Genomic DNA, 20270 nt, shown 5'->3' on the forward strand with positions numbered 1-20270 from the left:
CAAAAAAATGTATAAATAAGGCAAAGGAAAGTAAGAAATAAAAAAGGCATGAATCTTGGGGCTTACGACTCACACATTTCTTTCTTTTTTAAAATTTTATTTAATAATTTGGGAGCATTGATAAATTTCAGCCTCCATTCTTGAAATTTGTCATAAAAAAAAATAGGGTTTATTATATTGATAATTTTTTAGATTAGGTTAAAATACACAAACATCTCGTGTATTTTATAAAATTACAGCTACACCTCTAAAGTTATAGTTATAATTACAGCAATACTTCTTGTTTAAATGCAAAAATTACACAAAAATTCCTTGAAAAATGTTACACTAACACCCCTCGAGGGGTGCAGCTGTAATCCTATAAAACACAGGAGGTGTTTGTATGATTTGGCCTAACCTCAGGGGGTGTCAGTGTCATTTACCCAAATATACATTCTCGTTGTCTGAAAAATTATAAGTACCCCCAAAAATTAATGATCGTCTAACAAACACATCCCGTAACAGCCCATTGTTGGAGGTACTTGTTAGATGGCTAATTCGAAAAGGATATTATAATTTTTCAAATAATGAGAAGTATTTATAATTATAACAAATTTAAAAACCCATTATAATTTACCAGACAGATGAACAAATTAACAGCAGTAGTACTCTTGAAAGCCATATATTAATGATGCTGCAATTTTAGCAGCTAGTACGTATATGGTAGTTATTGAAGCAACAAATATTGTAACTTGTAACATTTAATTATTTACTCACTATCCGAAAAAGCTCTGCAAAAATCATAAAACTTATATGTAAATACTCATAAATAATTAAACAATCTTTGCCACCTTTTCGGACATGCTTTTAATTTGGTCAGATAATGGAGTTTGAAACCATATATATGTTATTTTGGGAGGTGAGAAATTAATGATATTGTGACAGTTTGATGATAACAATTATGGCAATCCTCACATTCGGATTGGAATGCAATTTATACCCTATAATATTGAAAATGAGCACATTATTTTCCTATGAAAAAAATATAGCAATTTACCCCCTTGTAATTTTAAAAATAATTGGGGAGGGGGGTAAATTGTTGTATTTTAAAAAATACAGAGAGATTAATCGCTATTTATTTTTTCATAAGGGGGTAATTTGCTTATTTGCGATATCACAAGAGGGTTGCTTGCATTTTTCCCTATTTGTTTATGTAGTTGTATTGAACTAAAATACATTTATGGATGTGGAAATCATTTTAAGCCGAGAGTATATAATTCTAAGGGATAATTATATCTGCAAATATTTGATTTATAGTCTATTAACATAAATTATTCATATTTGTTTTTGTAAAATATTGACACATCCATTAGAAATAAAATATTATTTATACAAATTATTCATATTTTTTAAAAAATTGCACCTCCAACTCTAAAAACGTTAACATCATTATACAAACTACGTTTATTTTTTTGCCAGGGAAAGTGATTTTTATAATTATGTAAAAAAAATATGAATAATTTATGTAAATAAATCATAAATTAAATATACTTATCCCTAATTCTAATTGTATGAAGTCAACAGAGTTCCTTCCCTTGGTTGGTTAATTACATAGGGATAATTACAGTCCGATTTTTTTGAGGTCTGGTGTAATTACATGTAAATGCACTGTAGTTTAAAAAATTACATTTAGTATCACTGAAGTTTGCTTTTGTATAATAAATAAATTCATCTATTAGTCAAAATTTATTAAATTTGTTGATATTAAAAAAAAGAAACCCGAATAAAAATTCACATTTACCCTCAATTGACTTATTATTGATTTATTGCAGGTCAAATAAATTCTTTTATGATTAAATTACCCTTATGCATATCTTCCCACGTTGATGCATATGAAGAGGTATATCTTCATAATGATAAGAAAAAACTTATTTGACCTGAAATAAATCAATTAAAGATAAAATCATTGTCATTTAATTTTATTGTTAATATCAACAAATACAACGAATTTTGACAATCGAAAAAACTTATTCATTAGACAAATGTAAAAACTTTAAATGTATTAGATATAATTTTTTAAATAAAAAAATTGCATATAATTATATCAAATTTCTGAAAATGGAAGGAGGTGCAATTATCCCTATTATACATGCAGCACTTTTTAACGGTACACGCAAAGCGGAAAGGCTCCTCCTATACCATCCCACATACTTCAACTCAATTTAAAGTTATCTCTAATCTTTCCCATTCTTTCATAAGAGTTGAATTTGAGGTCAAATACATTAATTAATAGGATAAATTACAATGAGTTTTCTGACATTTTATTTTAATTATAAATATTTTATTATTATAAAAATTAAAAATATGTCTCTGAAATTACAAATATCCTTCTAGTAATGAGCTGTTATTTTAGAAAGGTATTTGTAATTTTTCAAACAACGAACAAGCATTTATAATTATGATAAATTTTAGAAAAGTCCGTTATAATTTATCCATAATTAATAATGAAATTACAAAAGAATATAACACCAAAATTTTATCATTCATAATCAAATTTTGTTACTATAATATTATGATATATAATTAGGGGACATTAATGTTTCAAAATATCACTTAATTACAATAGTGTGCATTGGTTATTAAGAATGGGAGGATGAGACATGGTCTAATTGTGGATTCATCATCGATAATCCCCCCAAATTTCAGTATTAATATCTGTATAATCACATTGGATTCTCATCAATTCACTAGTTTGCATATGAAAACTTTGGGATAATTAGTGGGGCACGTGAGTAGATTTTGATTTTGACTAGATTTTACTTAAGTTTAAGTGTAAACTACACATAACTGTCGTGATATTTGACATAATTATAAATATTATCTCGTTGTTTGAAATTTTAATCTGATGAAATTATATAATTTTTGAATGAAAGTATGAAATTGTCAACTTTGTCCTGTCTGCATATTTTTTTAAATAAAAATTTGTAAAAAAACAGAACGAGAAGAATGGAAAAATTTGACAAAATTGTAGAAAAAAATAAATTTGCCCATTTAATACATATAAAGAATTAAAAATTTTTAAAAATAAGTAAAATTATAATTTATAGTTCATAAGAATGTCTTGGGTTAAATACAATTTACTCCCTGTGTTAATGAAAAAGGCAAAAAAGCCCATGTAAAAAAATAAAGTGCAATTTACCCTTCTGTGATGCTAAAAAATGATGCAATTTACCCCCTCCTCCCTGTAACACTAAAAAATAATGCAATTTACCTCCTTGCAGAGGGGGAGGTAAATTGCACTTTGTTTTTTACAAGGGCTTTTTTGTATTTTTTATTAACAGATAGAGTAAATTGTATTTAATCAGGATATTTTGTTCAATTTACCACAAAAACTAGATGAAAATTTAACAAAGATTAATAATTGAGATACTTTTTAAAAAATAATATATAATTATATCAAATTTAAAGAAAAGTGTAATGCATCCATTTTTCGATTAGTTTTGATGCGTGGAGCTAGACAGCGTCTTAATGGTGGCATACTGGCATCTTATTCCTAGCTTTACCTTGGACAACCCGTGAATCAGTCACCGGATGTAGCCGGTCTCCGTCTCTTAAAACTGCCAAAACCCGGTCAAATACGATTCATCTTATGTCCCCTTGTTTTCATCCCGCAAAGTCAAGGCATTAATTGTTCGTATCCCTACAGTTTAGTCTTCTCTTAATAATTTGTTGTCTGCTCTTTTATCTTAATCATAAAACAAATCGCATTACCGATTTTTTCCTAATTAGTTATTGTTAAAAATATTTGATGCATATATATATATATATATATATTTTTTTTTTCATATATACAAATGTGATTGCAGACAAGAAATTTGAGTGACCTATAAATTTTAAAAACCTTTTCTCTCTAATTAAAACAAAATTATGAAACTTGTACGTAGCTAAAATCAATAAAATAAGACACATCAATTTTCAATTTATTTAAGATATATATAGTTTTATTTTTCTGAGCATTATTTACATTAAGTATAGATTGTCAATATTATTGGCACTTTAATATATTTTAATTTTGATTTCTTATTCGTATTTTTGGATAAATTCTTAAAATGTATTCGAAAAGTATTGTACTGTATTGTATACGATATTCACGCGGTATTGGAGTAATTTTCAGAAGTATTCGTACACTGGAATTCGTACATATATCATACGGGAGAATTTTTGCCTAGTTAAATATAGCCGTAGAGCGTAGAGTAGCCAATACAGCTCTCGACAATTTAAAGGGGAGAGAGAGAGAGAGAATCTGGTGCCAGCGATGATGTAGAAGGAAGGCTGAAAGCTTTGTCTGAGGTCAAAGCTGGCATTTCTTGTTTAAAGCCAGCCCCCCTCTCCTCTCCTCTAATCTTCTCTCCTATTTACTTGAACACGCTACTCTACGCATTCCTCTTCATTTCTCTCAGATTTGCATTTCCTTCCCTCTCCATAAGAGGGTAAATTCACATTAAGATGTGAGATGTTTTTCACCCATATATAATCTCATACTACTGCAGCAAGAGCCGCTCATTGTTATCTGCAATATTCATCAATGGCTGTAGCATCTCCGTCTCCCCCCGCCGGAGAGAAGAAGCACTGGTGGCTTACCAATAAGAAGGTGCGGCTCCCTACCCTCTACCTCTAATTTGATGCATATTTCTTTTTTTCTTTTTCGGATGATTAATAATTAATACCCAGTGTGATTTACGTAGATGGTGGAGAGGTACGTGAGGGAAGCGAAAATGTTGATTGCCACACAAGACGAAAGCGAGATTGAGGCGGCGTTGGGCCTTTTAGTAGAGGCTGCCTCTGGCGCCGCGCATGGAGGTGGCGTTAGAGCTGAAGGCCCGATGTTTGCTTTAGAGGCTGCGCTGGCTCTGGCGCCGCGCATGGAGGTGGCGTTAGAGCTGAAGGCCCGATGTTTGCTGTATCTCCGGCGGTTTAAGGAGGTGGCGGATATGCTGCAGGATTATATCCCCAGCTTGAAAATGGTGACCTCCGAGGATACGCCTTCGTCGGGGTCGTCGGATACCTCGTCGTCTCAACTATCGAGGGAAGTAGTCACTCTCCTTTCAACCAGTCGGAACGAGCCGGCATTCAAGTGTTTTTCTGTCTCGGATTTGAAAAAGAAGGTGATGGCTGGTTTGTTCAGAAACGTGGAGAAAGATGGACAATGGAGGTAATTCACAGACATCGTCACTCCTCGTCATATTCTGTTTTGTTTAGTCATTAGAGTTTTCGTTGAGACCATCAGTATCGCCATTGCTTGTCGATCACGCGACCATTAATGTAATGAAATCTCCACCAATCCTGTTCTGATTACTGTATATTAATTCCGCTTTCACAACTACAGTCTCGCCTACACAAAAGTTTGATTAGACTAGGTTTTTCAACCTGGTGACTCGAATATTAATTCGTTCATTAATTTCAACGAGTCGATTGGGTTGAGCGAGTTGGAACTGACCCAGTCTTTGATGCATTTTATCAAGCAGGTATTCGGTTTTAGGTCAAGCATGTTGCCACCTAGGCTTAATGGAGGACGCGATGGTGCTCCTCCAGACCGGTAAACGCCTTGCAACCGCCGCATTCCGCCGCGAAAGCATTTCTCTATCCGACGACATCTTCTCGTTCACCAAATTCCCACTGTCCGGCAAAAATTCCACCAATAATCAGCCCCAAACCCCTCCCAGGACTGAGTCTGAGAGCATCACTCACCTCCTCTGCCACATCAAGCTCCTCATCCGCCGCAAGACTGCAGCAATCGCCGCCCTCGACGCCGGCCTCTACTCAGAAGCCATTAGACATTTCTCGAAAATCTTAGACGGCCGCCGTGGAGCTCCTCAAGGGTTTTTATCTGAGTGCTACGTGCACCGTGCCTCAGCTTATCGGTCGGCTGGAAGAATAGCGGAGGCAATAGCGGATTGCAACAGGGCTTTGGCGCTGGACACCTCTTGCATTGATGCTCTGGCGCTAAGGGCGACTTTATTCGAAACCATAAGGTGTTTGCCAGACAGTCTTCACGATCTGGAGCATTTGAAACTGTTGTATAATTCAATTCTGCGTGACAGAAAAATGCCGGGACCTGTTTGGAAGCGACAAAGCGTTCAGTACAGGGAAATCCCAGGAAAATTGTGTTCATTGGCGTCCAAGATCCAGCAGTTAAAGCAAAGGGTTGCCGCTGGTGAAACTGGGAATGTAGATTATTATGCATTAATTGGACTGAGAAGGGGGTGCTCCAGATCAGAATTAGAAAGAGCCCACTTGCTGTTGACACTTAAACACAAACCTGACAAATCGTCAAGTTTCATTGAGAAGTGCGAGTTTGCTGATGAGAAGGACGTGGATTCAGTGAGAGACCGGGCAAGAATGTCCGCGTTATTGTTGTACAGATTGATCCAGAAGGGGTATACCAATGTAATGGCAACAATTTTGGATGAAGAATCCGCCGAGAAGCAAAGAAAGAAGGCGGCAGCCGCCTTGCAGACTGCGGTTCAAGCTCAACAGTCTACCGAGCAACCGTCGGTTGTCAGAGTGGAGGCTATTCAAGAACTTGCCAGTGGCAATAATAACAGTAATAGGATTGAGCAAAAGCCGGCTGTTACGTCTCCGCTAGCATCAGTGTTTCAAGGAGTGTTTTGCAGGGATCTCGCGGCAGTAGGGACTTTACTTTCTCAGACAGGGTATAATCATCCAATGCCAATTCCAATACAAGTGAAGTATGAAGCATTGAGCTGTTGATTGACGATGAGCTATGAGTTATGGGGAAGTTATTGATGAATAAGTGGGAGATGCAGATAAAAGTGGCTTTGAAATGTTGATAGACCGGCGGGAGAATGTGATTGTTGCGACATGTACGAATCGGTACCACCGCCCGGGGAAAAATTTTGTTACTAGTACTCTCTTGTTTTATTTTCCAAGAAATTATTTTCTATGTTTGGTACCTGTACAGATTTTATATCATTTCTAGTACTTGAACCTTTTTCCTCCTTTTGAAAATGGATCGAGTTAGAGTTCTCTCTTTCATATAACTTCTTTTTACAAGAATAATGAAATACGAATCTATTTTAATTCTAAACAATATTAAAATTCACAACAAATATCTGATATTAATAATTACAGAAACTGTTTATAAATATTAGTAACTAATATTATGTAAAAAACTTAATATATTTTAATAAAATGTAAACCCACAATTTCTTAATTAGGGAAGAATTTCATTGTTAACAACCTCGTTTGGCTGGTTTGATGTTAGAATTTAGAAGGTTGAAAATGGGGGAGCTAGAAATAATTAATAGTGTGAGTAAAAATAGTGGAGAGCTGTGTGTTGGATTGGATTTTCGGTTCTATTACATCTTCTAGTTCTTTTAGGAATAATTATTTTTTTTATTTGAGGTTAGTATAATTATAAATATATTTTTTATAATTTAAAAAATTATATTTAATACTTTTGAAGTTTATTTTGATCTAACAAACAGGTTCCTTTGTTAGTAAAAATTTATTAAATTTACTTATATTAACAAAAAAAAAACAAATGAACGAAGATTGATATTTGCTCTCGATTGACTTATTACTGACTTACGGCAGGTCAAACAATTTTTATCCGACTAAACTACCCTTATAATGTTGAAAATATACCTTCTCACATGCATTAACCTATGAAGACGTATGAGGGTAATTTGGTCATAAAAAGATATATTTTTGACCTGCAATAAATTAGTAATAAGTCAAGTGAAGTAAGTATAAGTTTTTTCTATTTTTTATTAATATAAACAAATTCGGTGAATTTTAATTAACGATTTTAATTGACGAAAGAATTTATATGTTAAATGGAAGCAAACCTCATGAGTGCTAGATTTAATTTTTCAAACACCAAGAAATTTACGTATAATTGTATCAAATTATAATTATCTTGTTCAAATATATATACCATTGTATTATTAATTTTATTTAAACAAAAGCTTTATACAGAATATATCCATAAATCGAAAAAAAAGATGAAACAAGAATTTCAATAAAAAAAAATCCAATTTAGTAATGCATTTGCAATTGCAGCAAGAAAGGTAAAAAGGTGTGGATTAGGCTTTTGGGTTTCTTCTACATCCTGTCTTATCTGAATTCCCTGTTCCTTTTTGTCAGAAGGCTGCCTTATCCCTCACCCTCATTTCACTGACATTTTCCATGGAGGCCCAACACCTTTACCTTCCCACTCAATTATTTAACTTGCTCCTCAATCCCCATCTCAATTTTCCTTCCTCCTACAAAACAGAGATTCCACCATTTTACATACTTCTTGCATACTGTTTAAGGAGGCAAGTAATTATGTTTTGAGAATGGTAATTGATAGGCTTGTGTCACATCTACTTACTTATGAAAGGACATAAATAACCCTCCTATAAAATTAAATGCCACTAACAGTTCAAGATTCGTGTCTTCTGCTCTGGTTTAATAGGATTTTGGCCATACAAATGTCTGATAGCTGAAGGCTTAAAATCATGCCATGTGGACCAGATAGATGGGCATGATGACCTTATAAATAATCTATTTTACTGTATTAATAGTAAGATACATTTATTATTTGCTATCTTATTTATTGCTCCAAATCGCTATTTACTATCACGAATTTGAGCTGACTTAAACATTGGAGAACTTTCGTCTGAGATAACCCGACTAGCCTGACCTGCTTTCATCTTATCAGGGATCACTCCACATTCGGGATAATCCAACTAGATCGTGAAACTTGATTCTCAAGAATTTTGCGTATTTGACCTGGATCGGTAATAACACCCGTCATACATATATATACAACATTTTTGCGAATCGAGGGAAAAATTAAACTTAAAAAAAGAAAAAAGTAGTGATCAAAGTGAGAATTAATTGATGCAGGAAAGTAGGGCGTGAGTTATGGGGGTGAAAGTGAAACCATTCAATCATAGTAGCTATGTTGGAGAGGTGGAGTGAGGGGGTATGAGTTATAAGGTATGGGTGATGAGGTCCCGTGGAGAGTGGATGAGGTCCCCTGTGGGGTTATGAGCAGTGACCGAGTAAAAGAGCCAACTGCCAAGGCAAAGGGCAAAAGGCAAAGGCAAAGGCTCCGGCATTTCCAATAGAGAATATTGCAATTTTATTCATAATTTTATTGGATAATTTGTAATATTAGTTCTATATTTTTTAAAATAATCAAGATTAGTCTCATATTTTAGAAAAAAACGTTGCAAAGTCAGTCCAATCAAAAAAAAAAAAAATGCAAATAGAACCAACTTTGCAATGTTTAGGACTAACTCTCAAACTAATATTACAATGTTTTCCTAAACTGTGGGACTAATTTTCAATATTTTTTTAAAATATGGTATCAATATTACAATAATGAAACTAACTTTACAATATTTATTTAAAATGTAAACTAATCTTAATTAATTAAAAAAATATAAAACTAATATTACAAATCACCTTATATTTTGGAATCAAAATAATAATTTTTCACTTGGTAATATTTACTCCCCACCAACATCATTTGTGATGGTAATTAATGATTCACTGCCCACTACAGTGGGGGCCACGTCTCCTCCTTTCCACCTTTTCCTGCTGCTTTTCTAAAGTTTATCGAATTTTCAGCAGCAATATGGACTCAGAATTTTAGCCTGTGATGATTAACCCAATTACGCCAATTATGTAATTTCTCAACTTAACAAATGGTTGACAAGAAAATAATTTGAGGGTATGATGATGATGATGATGACGAGACGATGATGATGATGATGATGATATATAATTAATTGTGAAGAAATAGAAAAGTCAAACATAGCCTGGATTTGCTCCTTATCATGTATGTATGTATGTATGTATGTAGGTAATGGATATATTTATGAATTTCTTTGGACGTCAGTTTTGATAGATAGTGTGTGTGTGTGTGTGGGGATTTAGGTAATAAAGAATAGGGTGAAAGTGGTGGTGTTCACTTGCACGCTAATCAACGAAGCAATGATTCCGCAGTCCCCAAGAATATGTGGTGTTATGGGGGAATAATTCAAACACGCCCATCTTTCCTTGTCTCCCTTTAAAAAGCCATGTGCACACTTAGACACGTTTGGGGATCATCTATTTCTCTTCCCTGTTCCACTACTACCATTCTTTAAACTTTGATTTTATTTAGTTTAAACCTATATTCTACTTAATGTTAAGAATGAGGGAGGGAATGATGGGATGTTGTATATTTATTACTACTCATTATAAATAACGAGATAAGTCATTATATTGGCGATTTTGATCAAATGCTTTATTTGTTTTATTTTTTATTACATTTATTTTTTATTGTGTCATCGTATTCTTACACGATAACCACAAATAAGTACACAATTATAATTTTATAGAGCAACAATATAATCCAAACAAGTAATCAATAATTAATCATCAAATATACAAACAATGAGTATACGTATACCCATATATATATATAAATCTAATTAACTATACTGACCCCAATCTCAAGACGATTAAGTTAGTAGAAGACTGAAGGAGTTACGCAATCCTCTATTTTATCCTCGTATCTTATAAAATATTATAATGCATGTAATCAATATATTGAGAATGTCGTAAATTTTGTAAAAGATTAAATAATATTCGTATATTTCTCATCAATCTTTTAATACTTGTCATTGGTTCTACACTTACTTTTTAAAATGAAGTAATTTACCTTCCTATATATAAGGAGGTAAATTACTTCATTTTAAAAAATATAGAGGATAAATTATTGTATTTTAAAAAATACAGAAAAGTAAATTGCTATTTGTTTTTTTTATAAGATTGTAATTTGCTCATTTATGATATCACAAGAGAGTTGCTTGCATTTTACCCTTTATTATTTTGACAATCAAAGATAATTTTCTGAATTAAAGGCTTAAGATAAAAAATAAATTGATAAGGCGATAATGGATCACCTTGTCGTATAACCCTAGATGGAGACCATTGTGAAGATTGAATGCCATTACTACAGATAGAATATGAAACCGTATAAATGCAAGTATAAACCCAGTTTATAAAAGGAATAGGGAAATTATACTTATGTAATATCACCTTGGTATATGTCCAATCCAAATTATCATACGTCTTTTTGGTAAATGTAAATTTCATTAAGTAAAAGAAGGGATACATAAGTACAGTACAACAAGCATCATATTGGTGGATTTCTCGACATGCCAAGGAATCCGCCATAAACGATAAAATGTGCACATAGTAATAGCATAAGGAAGCGTAACACTAAAAATCCTCTGTCACACATCTTCTACCCAAAGACCTTGAATCACGATGGCTTCCATCAAAACGTCTAAGATTACGCTCACGCCAAATGTGATAAACCAAAGGAACCGAGTAAGGCACGATAGGACGCACAGATCACATGCTTGCCCCTTTATCTGCTAGTCGCGACAACACGTTGGTAAGCCACGGGCGGTTCGACCACGGGAAGTGAAGTGCTCGTCGTATTACTCGCAAACAACTTCTCGAATAGGGGCAGTGAAAGAATAGGTGACTATGATTTTCCACTGCACCGTCCGTACAAAGAACACAGGAGCTATCCAAGTGAGATAACCAAGGCCTGTCCATGGTAGAAAGCTTACCAAGTATGGCTAGTCAAAGGACAAAGGTATGTTTAGAGATCTTAAAGGGGCCTAAAAGTAGTGCAGCCTAACCTACTTTGGGACCCTCAGTCCAGTGCGATCGGAGCACCATAGCTGACGTCGGAGTTGCTATCATGCGCCTTTTCCAAATCAAGTTTTAATGCCATATACCATTGCTTACTTTGTTCAGATTTGATGGTATGAAGCATCTCATGTGCCATTAAAATGTTATACCTAATCGATCTTTCAGGCAAAAACGCATTTTGACGATATTAAAGAATTCATTAAAGACCCCATTCTATTTACAAGAATATTGGAAATAATCTTATAAATAGTATTGCATCAACTAATAGAGCCTATAATGTTTATGCAAAGAAGGATTAGAACGTTTCGGAATAACCACCAAATTAGTATGATTTAAAGTATATAGGGCAGCTCTCCAGTATCAGAAAACTTTTGAATTAATGTAGTAACATGTGGGCCAACAACATCCCAAACTATAAGAACAAAAAATGTGAATTCAGCCCATCCGGGCCAGGGGACTTATTGGGCTCAATATTTTTGAGACCTGCTAAACTTTCCGAATCGGTAATTGGTGAAACCAACATTTTTTGTTGAGCCCAAGACAGCTGAATTGTAGGGCCAATAAAAATAGAAAAAATTCAAACTAGCTCTACAGTGATGTCACAAATAAACAAATTATTCTTTTATAAAAAAATAAATAGTAATTTATTTCTATATATATTTTAAAATAAAAAAATCTACCTCATAATTTTTAAAATGAAACTATTTACCTCCCTGTGCAAGGAGGTAAATTGCTTCATTTTAAAAGTATAGGGGTTAAATTGCTATACTTTTTTTACAGGGAAATAATGTGCTAATTTTCAATATAACAGTGGGTAAATTGCTATTCACCCCAATAGAAATTATTTTTTAACTATACAAGTTTTAATTGTTTAAGTAATTGAGCTTCCTGCAAAATCAAAACATGAGTAGGATTAGAAATAAGATCAAGACGGATTTTGTCAATTTTGTCCAGTAAATGATGAATTTCAAAAGCTAACTTCCCAAATATTTGACTCTTCCATTTAAAAGGTATAACAGCAATTCTATTACAGTTAACCTGGAGATTTAAATCCATGCAGGAGACATTAACTTTGCAAAACCAGATTACGTTAACTTGCATGTAATGTCCAGGCATTTTCGAAGCGAAATAAGCGAAGGGGTTTAGAAATAGTTGATTTTATATTCTATAAGATACGGAAGTGATCTGAAAACCCGAAGTTAAATGTGTCACCACAGCATGTGGAAACGTATTAATCCATGCAAGATTAGCGAAAGAACGATAAAGTTGTTAAATTTGTACAGATTTATTTATTATTTAAGAGAAATTAGATTCATTAGATAACTGACGTGAGGGGTCGCTTCTTCAGGAATCAAGTGGACAAATACCTCAGTCAAATGTACCAAGCATCATTTATAATCCAATTCTTAGACGCCACCATCAATTTGGAACGATGGTAGGAAGAGGTGACATGTGGTTGGACCGCATCATTTCGGCTAGAAAATGTGGTAGACCCGTGAGACCAAGCAGGTATCGCAGATTGCTCACTCAGATAGGTATGAGGGGTATGGGCAATTGACTTTAGGTCAAGCGGGAGATTGTTAGAAATGATGACAAGAAAGCGAATTGAATTGGCAGTTTTGAAAACCATTTAGCGATTTTTATGAATGTGATATATCTTGATGAATGTAGTAAGCATTCGTCAGTGGCACCGTGTGTTTGTTGTGCTTACTATTGACGTTGAACGGTGTTTTAACGTCACAACAAATGCCCACAGACCAATTGAATAACCCATGTAATTAGGTTGCACATTGGATGTCAACTACGAAACCAACTTCTGATGGTTGATTTAAAACGTTCCAAGTCGAGGACCTCGAAACTGGGCATCGAGAGTCCTATAGAGACTTGCACTAAGTATTGCATTCATTAGATGTGTCGTGTTTCATCGGCGACATACATGGGATGTCTATGCAATTTTAGTGGATTAGTTGACAAGGTTGTTAGTTGATTGAGCTGAGTTGCGGGAATCATCATATGGAAGCCTTTGAAGCTTGGCCGGTATGACTAGAATTTTTGGCTCCGATAGTACAGGATTAGTCATTGGACTTGAGGAATCATGACAGTCGCATGCATATGATGGCTATATCTTGGATGGTGAGAGATGACTGTGTCTTCGATGTGGTCATTATAAACCTTTTCTAGTGTAGTTGAATTATGTATTGAGAACGGTGGATTTCAGGATAGAATCCGACTCCTATTAGTATATGATGGATATATCTCCTATGCGCTTTCAGATGCTTTAAACTCTCTAAGTCTATAACCATAGCGATTGGTTGAATAGGAAATAGTTTCCTTTGTCGATCAATAGAGTAAATATATGTCAAGTATTCAGCATAGTTACTTGTCCAGGATGGGAACCGCCTAATTCCATGCCCTAGACTAAGGCTGGGAGATAGTCGATGGAAGGACTGTACCTGTATGCAACTCGAGAGCCTAAATGTTCAGCCCAACATTCACCTAGTCTCTAGTGCCATGGACCGTTGCTAGAAGACGACCATGGTGGCGGGCATTTCTGATTAATGATTAATTGCAAGTAATTAATTAAATTAGATTTAGTTAATTATTTGTATTGGACACAATTCTCAAATCTAGTTCAGAGTAAACCTAAATAGTCACACATAAATCACTATGAAATTGGTGGAATTAATGTGGAATTAATTCAAGAAGAAACAAATTAATTTAATTGGATTAAATTAATTCAAGGAGGATATATAAATGATTGGATCATTTATTAAATAGTCAATTTGATGGATGACTAAAAAATTAATTAATTGGATTAATTACTTTTGGGCTTAACACCTTTAAATTAATTAGATTAATTTATTTGATTTGGCTTAATTAATTGATTGGATCAAGTAGTTAGAGTTTGAGTTTAGATTTATTTAATTAGATTAAATAAATCTTTGGACTTAATTGGGATAAAAATAATTTAATTAATTATTGTCCAATGGACTTTGATTGTATTTGATTTAATTTGATTAAATCAAGCCCGATTCATACTTGAAGTTCAATCCCACTTGAGGGAGGTTGGAGTAAGTTAAGAAGGAATTGAAACTCCTCACCATCATGAAGATAATGGAGTTGTTATTTCATCATGGTTGAAGGTTGTATGCATGTGTGTATATAGGTTACCTTGGAGGCAAACTTGGTGGTTGTTGAATTTTGAATTTAATTATATGTAATCTATAAAACTACACATATATCATGTATAACCAAACCTAAACCACGAAATTTTCTCTTTTCTTTCAAAAAATATTCTCCTTTTTGTTCTATATTGAATTGAATTTAATTTAAAACATAAATATTCCAAAAGCTCTAATCAATAGTGTTTGTTTGGAGTTATTTTTCTTGTTCTTTGTTCTATCTAGCAATAGAAAAAGAATTATATATCTTCCTTAGTGTGGTGTGGACAAATTAGAGGGATTCTAATTTGGAGTCTAAAGTGAACGAAATAGAAGAACGTAAAGGGAACAATGCACGTTGCTGCTCAACTATAGAAACAAAGAGGTAGAGTTTCATTTTTTGTTTCTATGCTTTTTGTTTCATCCTCTAGCCACTTGTCTAACATGTTGATCTATTGATTATTGTGCTTTTGACAAATACCGAACGTTCAGGAATTTTAAAGGGAACACCCCTTTGAACCATTTTAAATAGTTTTTCTTTCACGCTTCCGCCGCGTTCCCAGGCCATACCGATTCTTTCACAACCTATTTTAATGTGTATGAGAACTTCTATACTCTTTGTTTTTTCTTGATTAACAAGTCCTTGGCCAAGGCGACATGACAACTAAGTGTGGGATTTCCTAGGTTGACCATCTCAATTAAGAAATGGAAGAAAATGAATGCATAGACATTGAGTCAATAAGGTTTAGACTACCAGTTCATGCTTGATGAAAGGGCTTTACTTGCATAGCAATCGCTGTCTAAAGGCACGCCACCTTCAGCTAAAGATTGGTCTTCATAACGTGTCGCTAGACACCAACAATGATAAATAGATATTTAGAATTATGATATTAATTCCATAATAATTTAATGGGTAAATTGTATAACATCCCTGTGTTTTGGTGAAATAACATGAAATCTCCTGTGAAAATTTTATAGGCAAAAAATCTTTTGTGTTATGGAAAGACAACAAAATACTTCCTCTTTATTGGAAATTAATGGAGAGTGCATATCACGTGACTAAAATGTGAGTGGACTTTTTTTCTTTTTTACATTATTCTATGTTTGCAAAAGTCTATTTTACATCTTTCTTTGGTATATAAGAGACAACATTTAAGTTTAAATATATTTTAATAAATTATAAATCAATTATTTAATCGTAGCATATTTTAATTAATTATATTTTTTATAAAATATATTAACTAAACATAAAAATACCTAAAATGTACAAAAAACTTTAAAAGATAAAACTTTAATTAACAAATGACAATACAAAAATTAAAATGCTAAAATTTCACTTTTTAAATTAAAAATTATAGGTGTATAAATATAAGTCACTTAAAATATTCTATATTATTAATTAAGTTAAATTATTATTTAGTTTAATATATTTGCATATTTATTTATAAAATATACTAATTAATATCAAAACATCTGAACACTATATTAAACTTTTTAAGTTATATAAAATACTATGTTAAAATACTAATATATTAAAACTAAAAATTTTGTATTTTATTTATTATGTTTCAAATTTTGTAAGATTATATAATTTTTACTTGAATTTTTATATTTAACTTCTTCTTCTCCATAGAAGTAGGGCTGGCAACGAGTCGAGCTCGACTCTGCAACTTTGAGCTTGAGCTCGAGCTCGACTGGATGGAGACGAATCGATGAAAAATATGTTCGGGAATCGTGGCTTGAACCCACTCTCTCTGATTGACGAAAACTCAAATTGAAGGTATGAAAATGTTCCTCTTGAAGAGAGGACTTAAATGGTACCTTTGACCTTCGAAAACTCATCCGAACGGAGCCGGTAACTTAGAAACAAGTTTCCGACGAAAAAAAGGGGCAAAATCATTCAATTTTTTTTAATTTTTTAATTGATTTTAATTATATTAATTAAAATATATTTTAATTAACTAAGAATATTTTAAATAATTATAATATTTATATTTTTATCTAATTAATAATAATAATAATAATAATAATAATAATAATGATTATTGTAATTAAATATATATTTTAATTAATTAAAAATAATTTTAGATTTAACAATTAAAAATTATAAAACTATTTGAATTTAAATATAATTTAATTTAATATTTAATATTAAATAAATTAAATGATTTTAATATTTGAATTTAAATTTAATATGCAAAATTTAATACCTATTTTTTGAGGGGAAGAAATGGCAAAACAAGACACAAAACAAGCCAAAAAGTCCTTTATATTTATATAGACTCATAAAGGGATATTTTAGTCCAAAGTGTCATTAAATATGGACTTAAACCGCAGAAAATGACTACCAAACGCAACAGACGCGCGTATCTTCCACTTCACGTTAGTTGTTAACACAATCGTGGTTTTTTGCTGGCTTAAACAAAATAGGAGGGGGTTTTTAGCCTATTCTCAAAATAGGAGGGTGTTTTTTGCAAATTTTTTAAAACACAGGGAGATTTTATGCATTTTATCCCTTTCTACTTCATACGAATGTTGTTCTAGTCTCAATCGCTTAAGTTTCTAGCAAATCTCAAACAGACACAAGTTGATGTTTTATGTGGACTTGCTAAGAAAGCATTTTTTAGCTGTTGTGTAGACAAAGCAAGAAACTATTGTTGGAGGAGAGCTTTTGAAGGTAGGACACTCCACTACTCTCAAAGAGATATTTACCCTTTGACTTGCAACACCTAATGGTTGTATAAGTGCACAAAAGCTTGGTTGATGTGGGATATGATCCCGTTGAATGCTTATTTATTACTTTCATTGCTCATTTAACATCCCAATTTGTAACGATTCCTTCACAGGGTGGTCGATGTTACAATTGTCATGACGGTCTTAGGATGATCCCCTGGTAGCCTACAGTCTAGCCACCGCCGACACTGCGGAGGGTCATGAACCGATAATAGATGTCGATTCACACCCTCCTGAATAGGATGGGGAGGGTGGTAATAGACTAAGATTTTTGTTTTGTATATTTTAATTTTAAAATAAAATTGTACCAATTTTTTTTTATTTCTTATTAATAAATATACATTTATTATTTAATTTATGCATTTTTTAAATTGCATCATTCTAATAATTAGATAAAATTTATCATACACTTAATTATAAAAATTACAAAATTAAGACATTATTTTTAGAAACTAAACATTTAAAATTTTGAGATGGATTTTGTCAGAAACCATCGAAAACTAATTAATACAAGCTCGTCTGAAAACTAACTACCTTCACAACAATCACCAAAAAATATTTTAACATTTCAATCATCAATCTCATCAAGCTGTCCAGAAATTTGCCCTAAAATTACGACAACCCAATGCTACATATCTTCTATAAAATTGTTGTTCATCCCGTCATTATCCCATTGCAAATAGTGTCGCAATATTTTTTACATATAAGTCGTCAATACCATTCGGCCGTCGCAAATAAACCATCATAGCACCAGTGTTAAAATGGACAAGCCGGATGCGATGGTTGCTCGTTACAAAATCAATCCCAAATCATCTATTTAAGTAATCCTGATTCCGTTGTAAAATCATCACAATAACCGTCACAACGGACAATATGTTAATGATGCATAGTAGACCATCCCCAAAATTTAAATATATTGTTTTTAATATATACAAAATTAAAAAGTTAATTTTAAAAATAAAAAATTTTGATGCATTATTGTACGAAATCATCGAAAACTAATTAATTGCTAAACCTACAAGCCCGTCTCAAAGCTCACTATCTGTTGCAACAACCGTCACAGAATATTTTAAAATATCAATTATCTATCTTGTCCAAATATTTGTCCTAAAATTATGACAAGTGTGTCACAACATATCATCTATAAAACTGTCGTCCATCCTATCATTATTCCGTTGCAAACAGTGTCGTAGCATTTTTTACATATCACTCGTCAATCCATTTCCCCTGTCTCAAAATCCACCATATATTTTCCAAGGACCCATCACAAAATGCCGTCCATAAACCCTCATAGTACCATCGTTAAGATGGATAGGATTGTGACAATTACGCGTCACAAAATCAGTCCCAAATCATTGATATAACTAATCCTAATTCCATCGTAAAATCATTGCAATAACCATCATAACGGACGCATTAAACTAATCGTCCGAAGTACGATATGTGGACGATGCATGGTACACCATTCCAAAAGTTTCTGATAGTCACCTTAGTCCCATCGCAAATATTTTCCAACTAGTTTGGTTTCGACGTTCCCTTGTCCATCATAAAACCCGTTGGAAATTTTCGTTGTGCATTAGAATTACCATTGCGTCCTTCACAAATGTCCATTGCAATTAACTATTTTTTTTATGTATAGTTCAAATTGAGTTGAACACATCATTATTCAAGTTTGTTCAATTATTATCGATCTTTAAAAATTGCATTAGAATTTAAGTTGATTATTGATCAAATCCAACTCATACGAGCTTATAATTGGATGAAACATCAAATGAGTTCGAAAAGTTTGATATTTTTTAAATATATTTTATTACTTTTTCACTGATCGAATAGAGCTCAAGTTTTATCGAATAAAATTATTTGTTCAAATTTGGTTTATTAAGTTTAACAAATTAGTCCAAACGAGCTTTTATTTTAATTTATTTTTCAACCATAATCATGTACATGATTACTAATAAATATATGAAATATTCTTAAGTTTCCCTCAAAGTTAATTGATATTTTTCGTAGATATCTCTCCAGAAAGGGAAAAGAAACAAAATGAAACACAGGTAGCAAAATAATCACTTGGTAGATAGATTGATTATACTCATCATCAAATCCAAATATAGTAAGTAAAGCTAATGCCATACAGTCAACATCGTAGCCACCTTTCTATGTTTTGCGCCTCATGAGATACCGAGGAGGAATACGTGTATATATAGCGTATATCTATTTTTTCTTGGTTCTGCCTGGTACACGCCTCCAAGGGGACATTGGTGTTCATAGTAATTAATAAATATAATTCTAAATTTAATGGATTTATGTAACAAGTAGAGAATTCTGAAAAAAATAAGCAGAGTTAACACAGAGAATTGAGCTGGCCAGAAGGAAGCCATTTCTGTATATTCAGCAACCAAAACCAGAGTTGTACACTGTTCATATATATACAAAAAAGAAGCAAGTAGCTACAGTTATAACTGTTCCTAACTAACCTCAAAACTGACTGAGAAAGAAAACGTGTTCTCTACTAACAGAAACGTGAAACACAAAATAACAACAAAGAGTTAAGTTAGAGTCCTGGGTGGACTCCACATCAGTGGCCAGCACATCAGGAAATGCTAGCAGCAATCGTCTTCACCAAAACTTCATCTGTAGTGCTCTGTAATATTCTGTGACAGCCCCCCC

The 20270-nt window shown here is 32.9% G+C and overlaps 1 protein-coding gene across 1 annotated transcript; it reads left to right on the forward strand.

Annotated features, from left to right (window-relative positions):
• Positions 4248-7017, forward strand: LOC105165197. Its single transcript, XM_011084124.2, has 4 exons — positions 4248-4630; positions 4725-4804; positions 4871-5191; positions 5505-7017. The coding sequence occupies exons 1-4, from the start codon at positions 4565-4567 to the stop codon at positions 6748-6750; spliced, it is 1713 nt and encodes a 570-aa protein (XP_011082426.1). The 5' UTR covers positions 4248-4564; the 3' UTR covers positions 6751-7017.

The sequence above is a fragment of the Sesamum indicum genome, linkage group LG6, assembly GCF_000512975.1.
Source record: "Sesamum indicum cultivar Zhongzhi No. 13 linkage group LG6, S_indicum_v1.0, whole genome shotgun sequence".
Lineage (NCBI taxonomy): Eukaryota > Viridiplantae > Streptophyta > Magnoliopsida > Lamiales > Pedaliaceae > Sesamum > Sesamum indicum.

Coding starts and splice junctions, on each gene's coding strand:
- LOC105165197 (XM_011084124.2), top strand. CDS start 4,565: ATGGCTGTAGCATCTCCGTCTCCCCCCGCCGGAGAGAAGAAGCACTGG. Junction 4,631..4,724: donor GGTGGCTTACCAATAAGAAG/GTGCGGCTCCCT, acceptor TGATTTACGTAG/ATGGTGGAGAGGTACGTGAG. Junction 4,805..4,870: donor ATTGAGGCGGCGTTGGGCCT/TTTAGTAGAGGC, acceptor CCCGATGTTTGC/TTTAGAGGCTGCGCTGGCTC.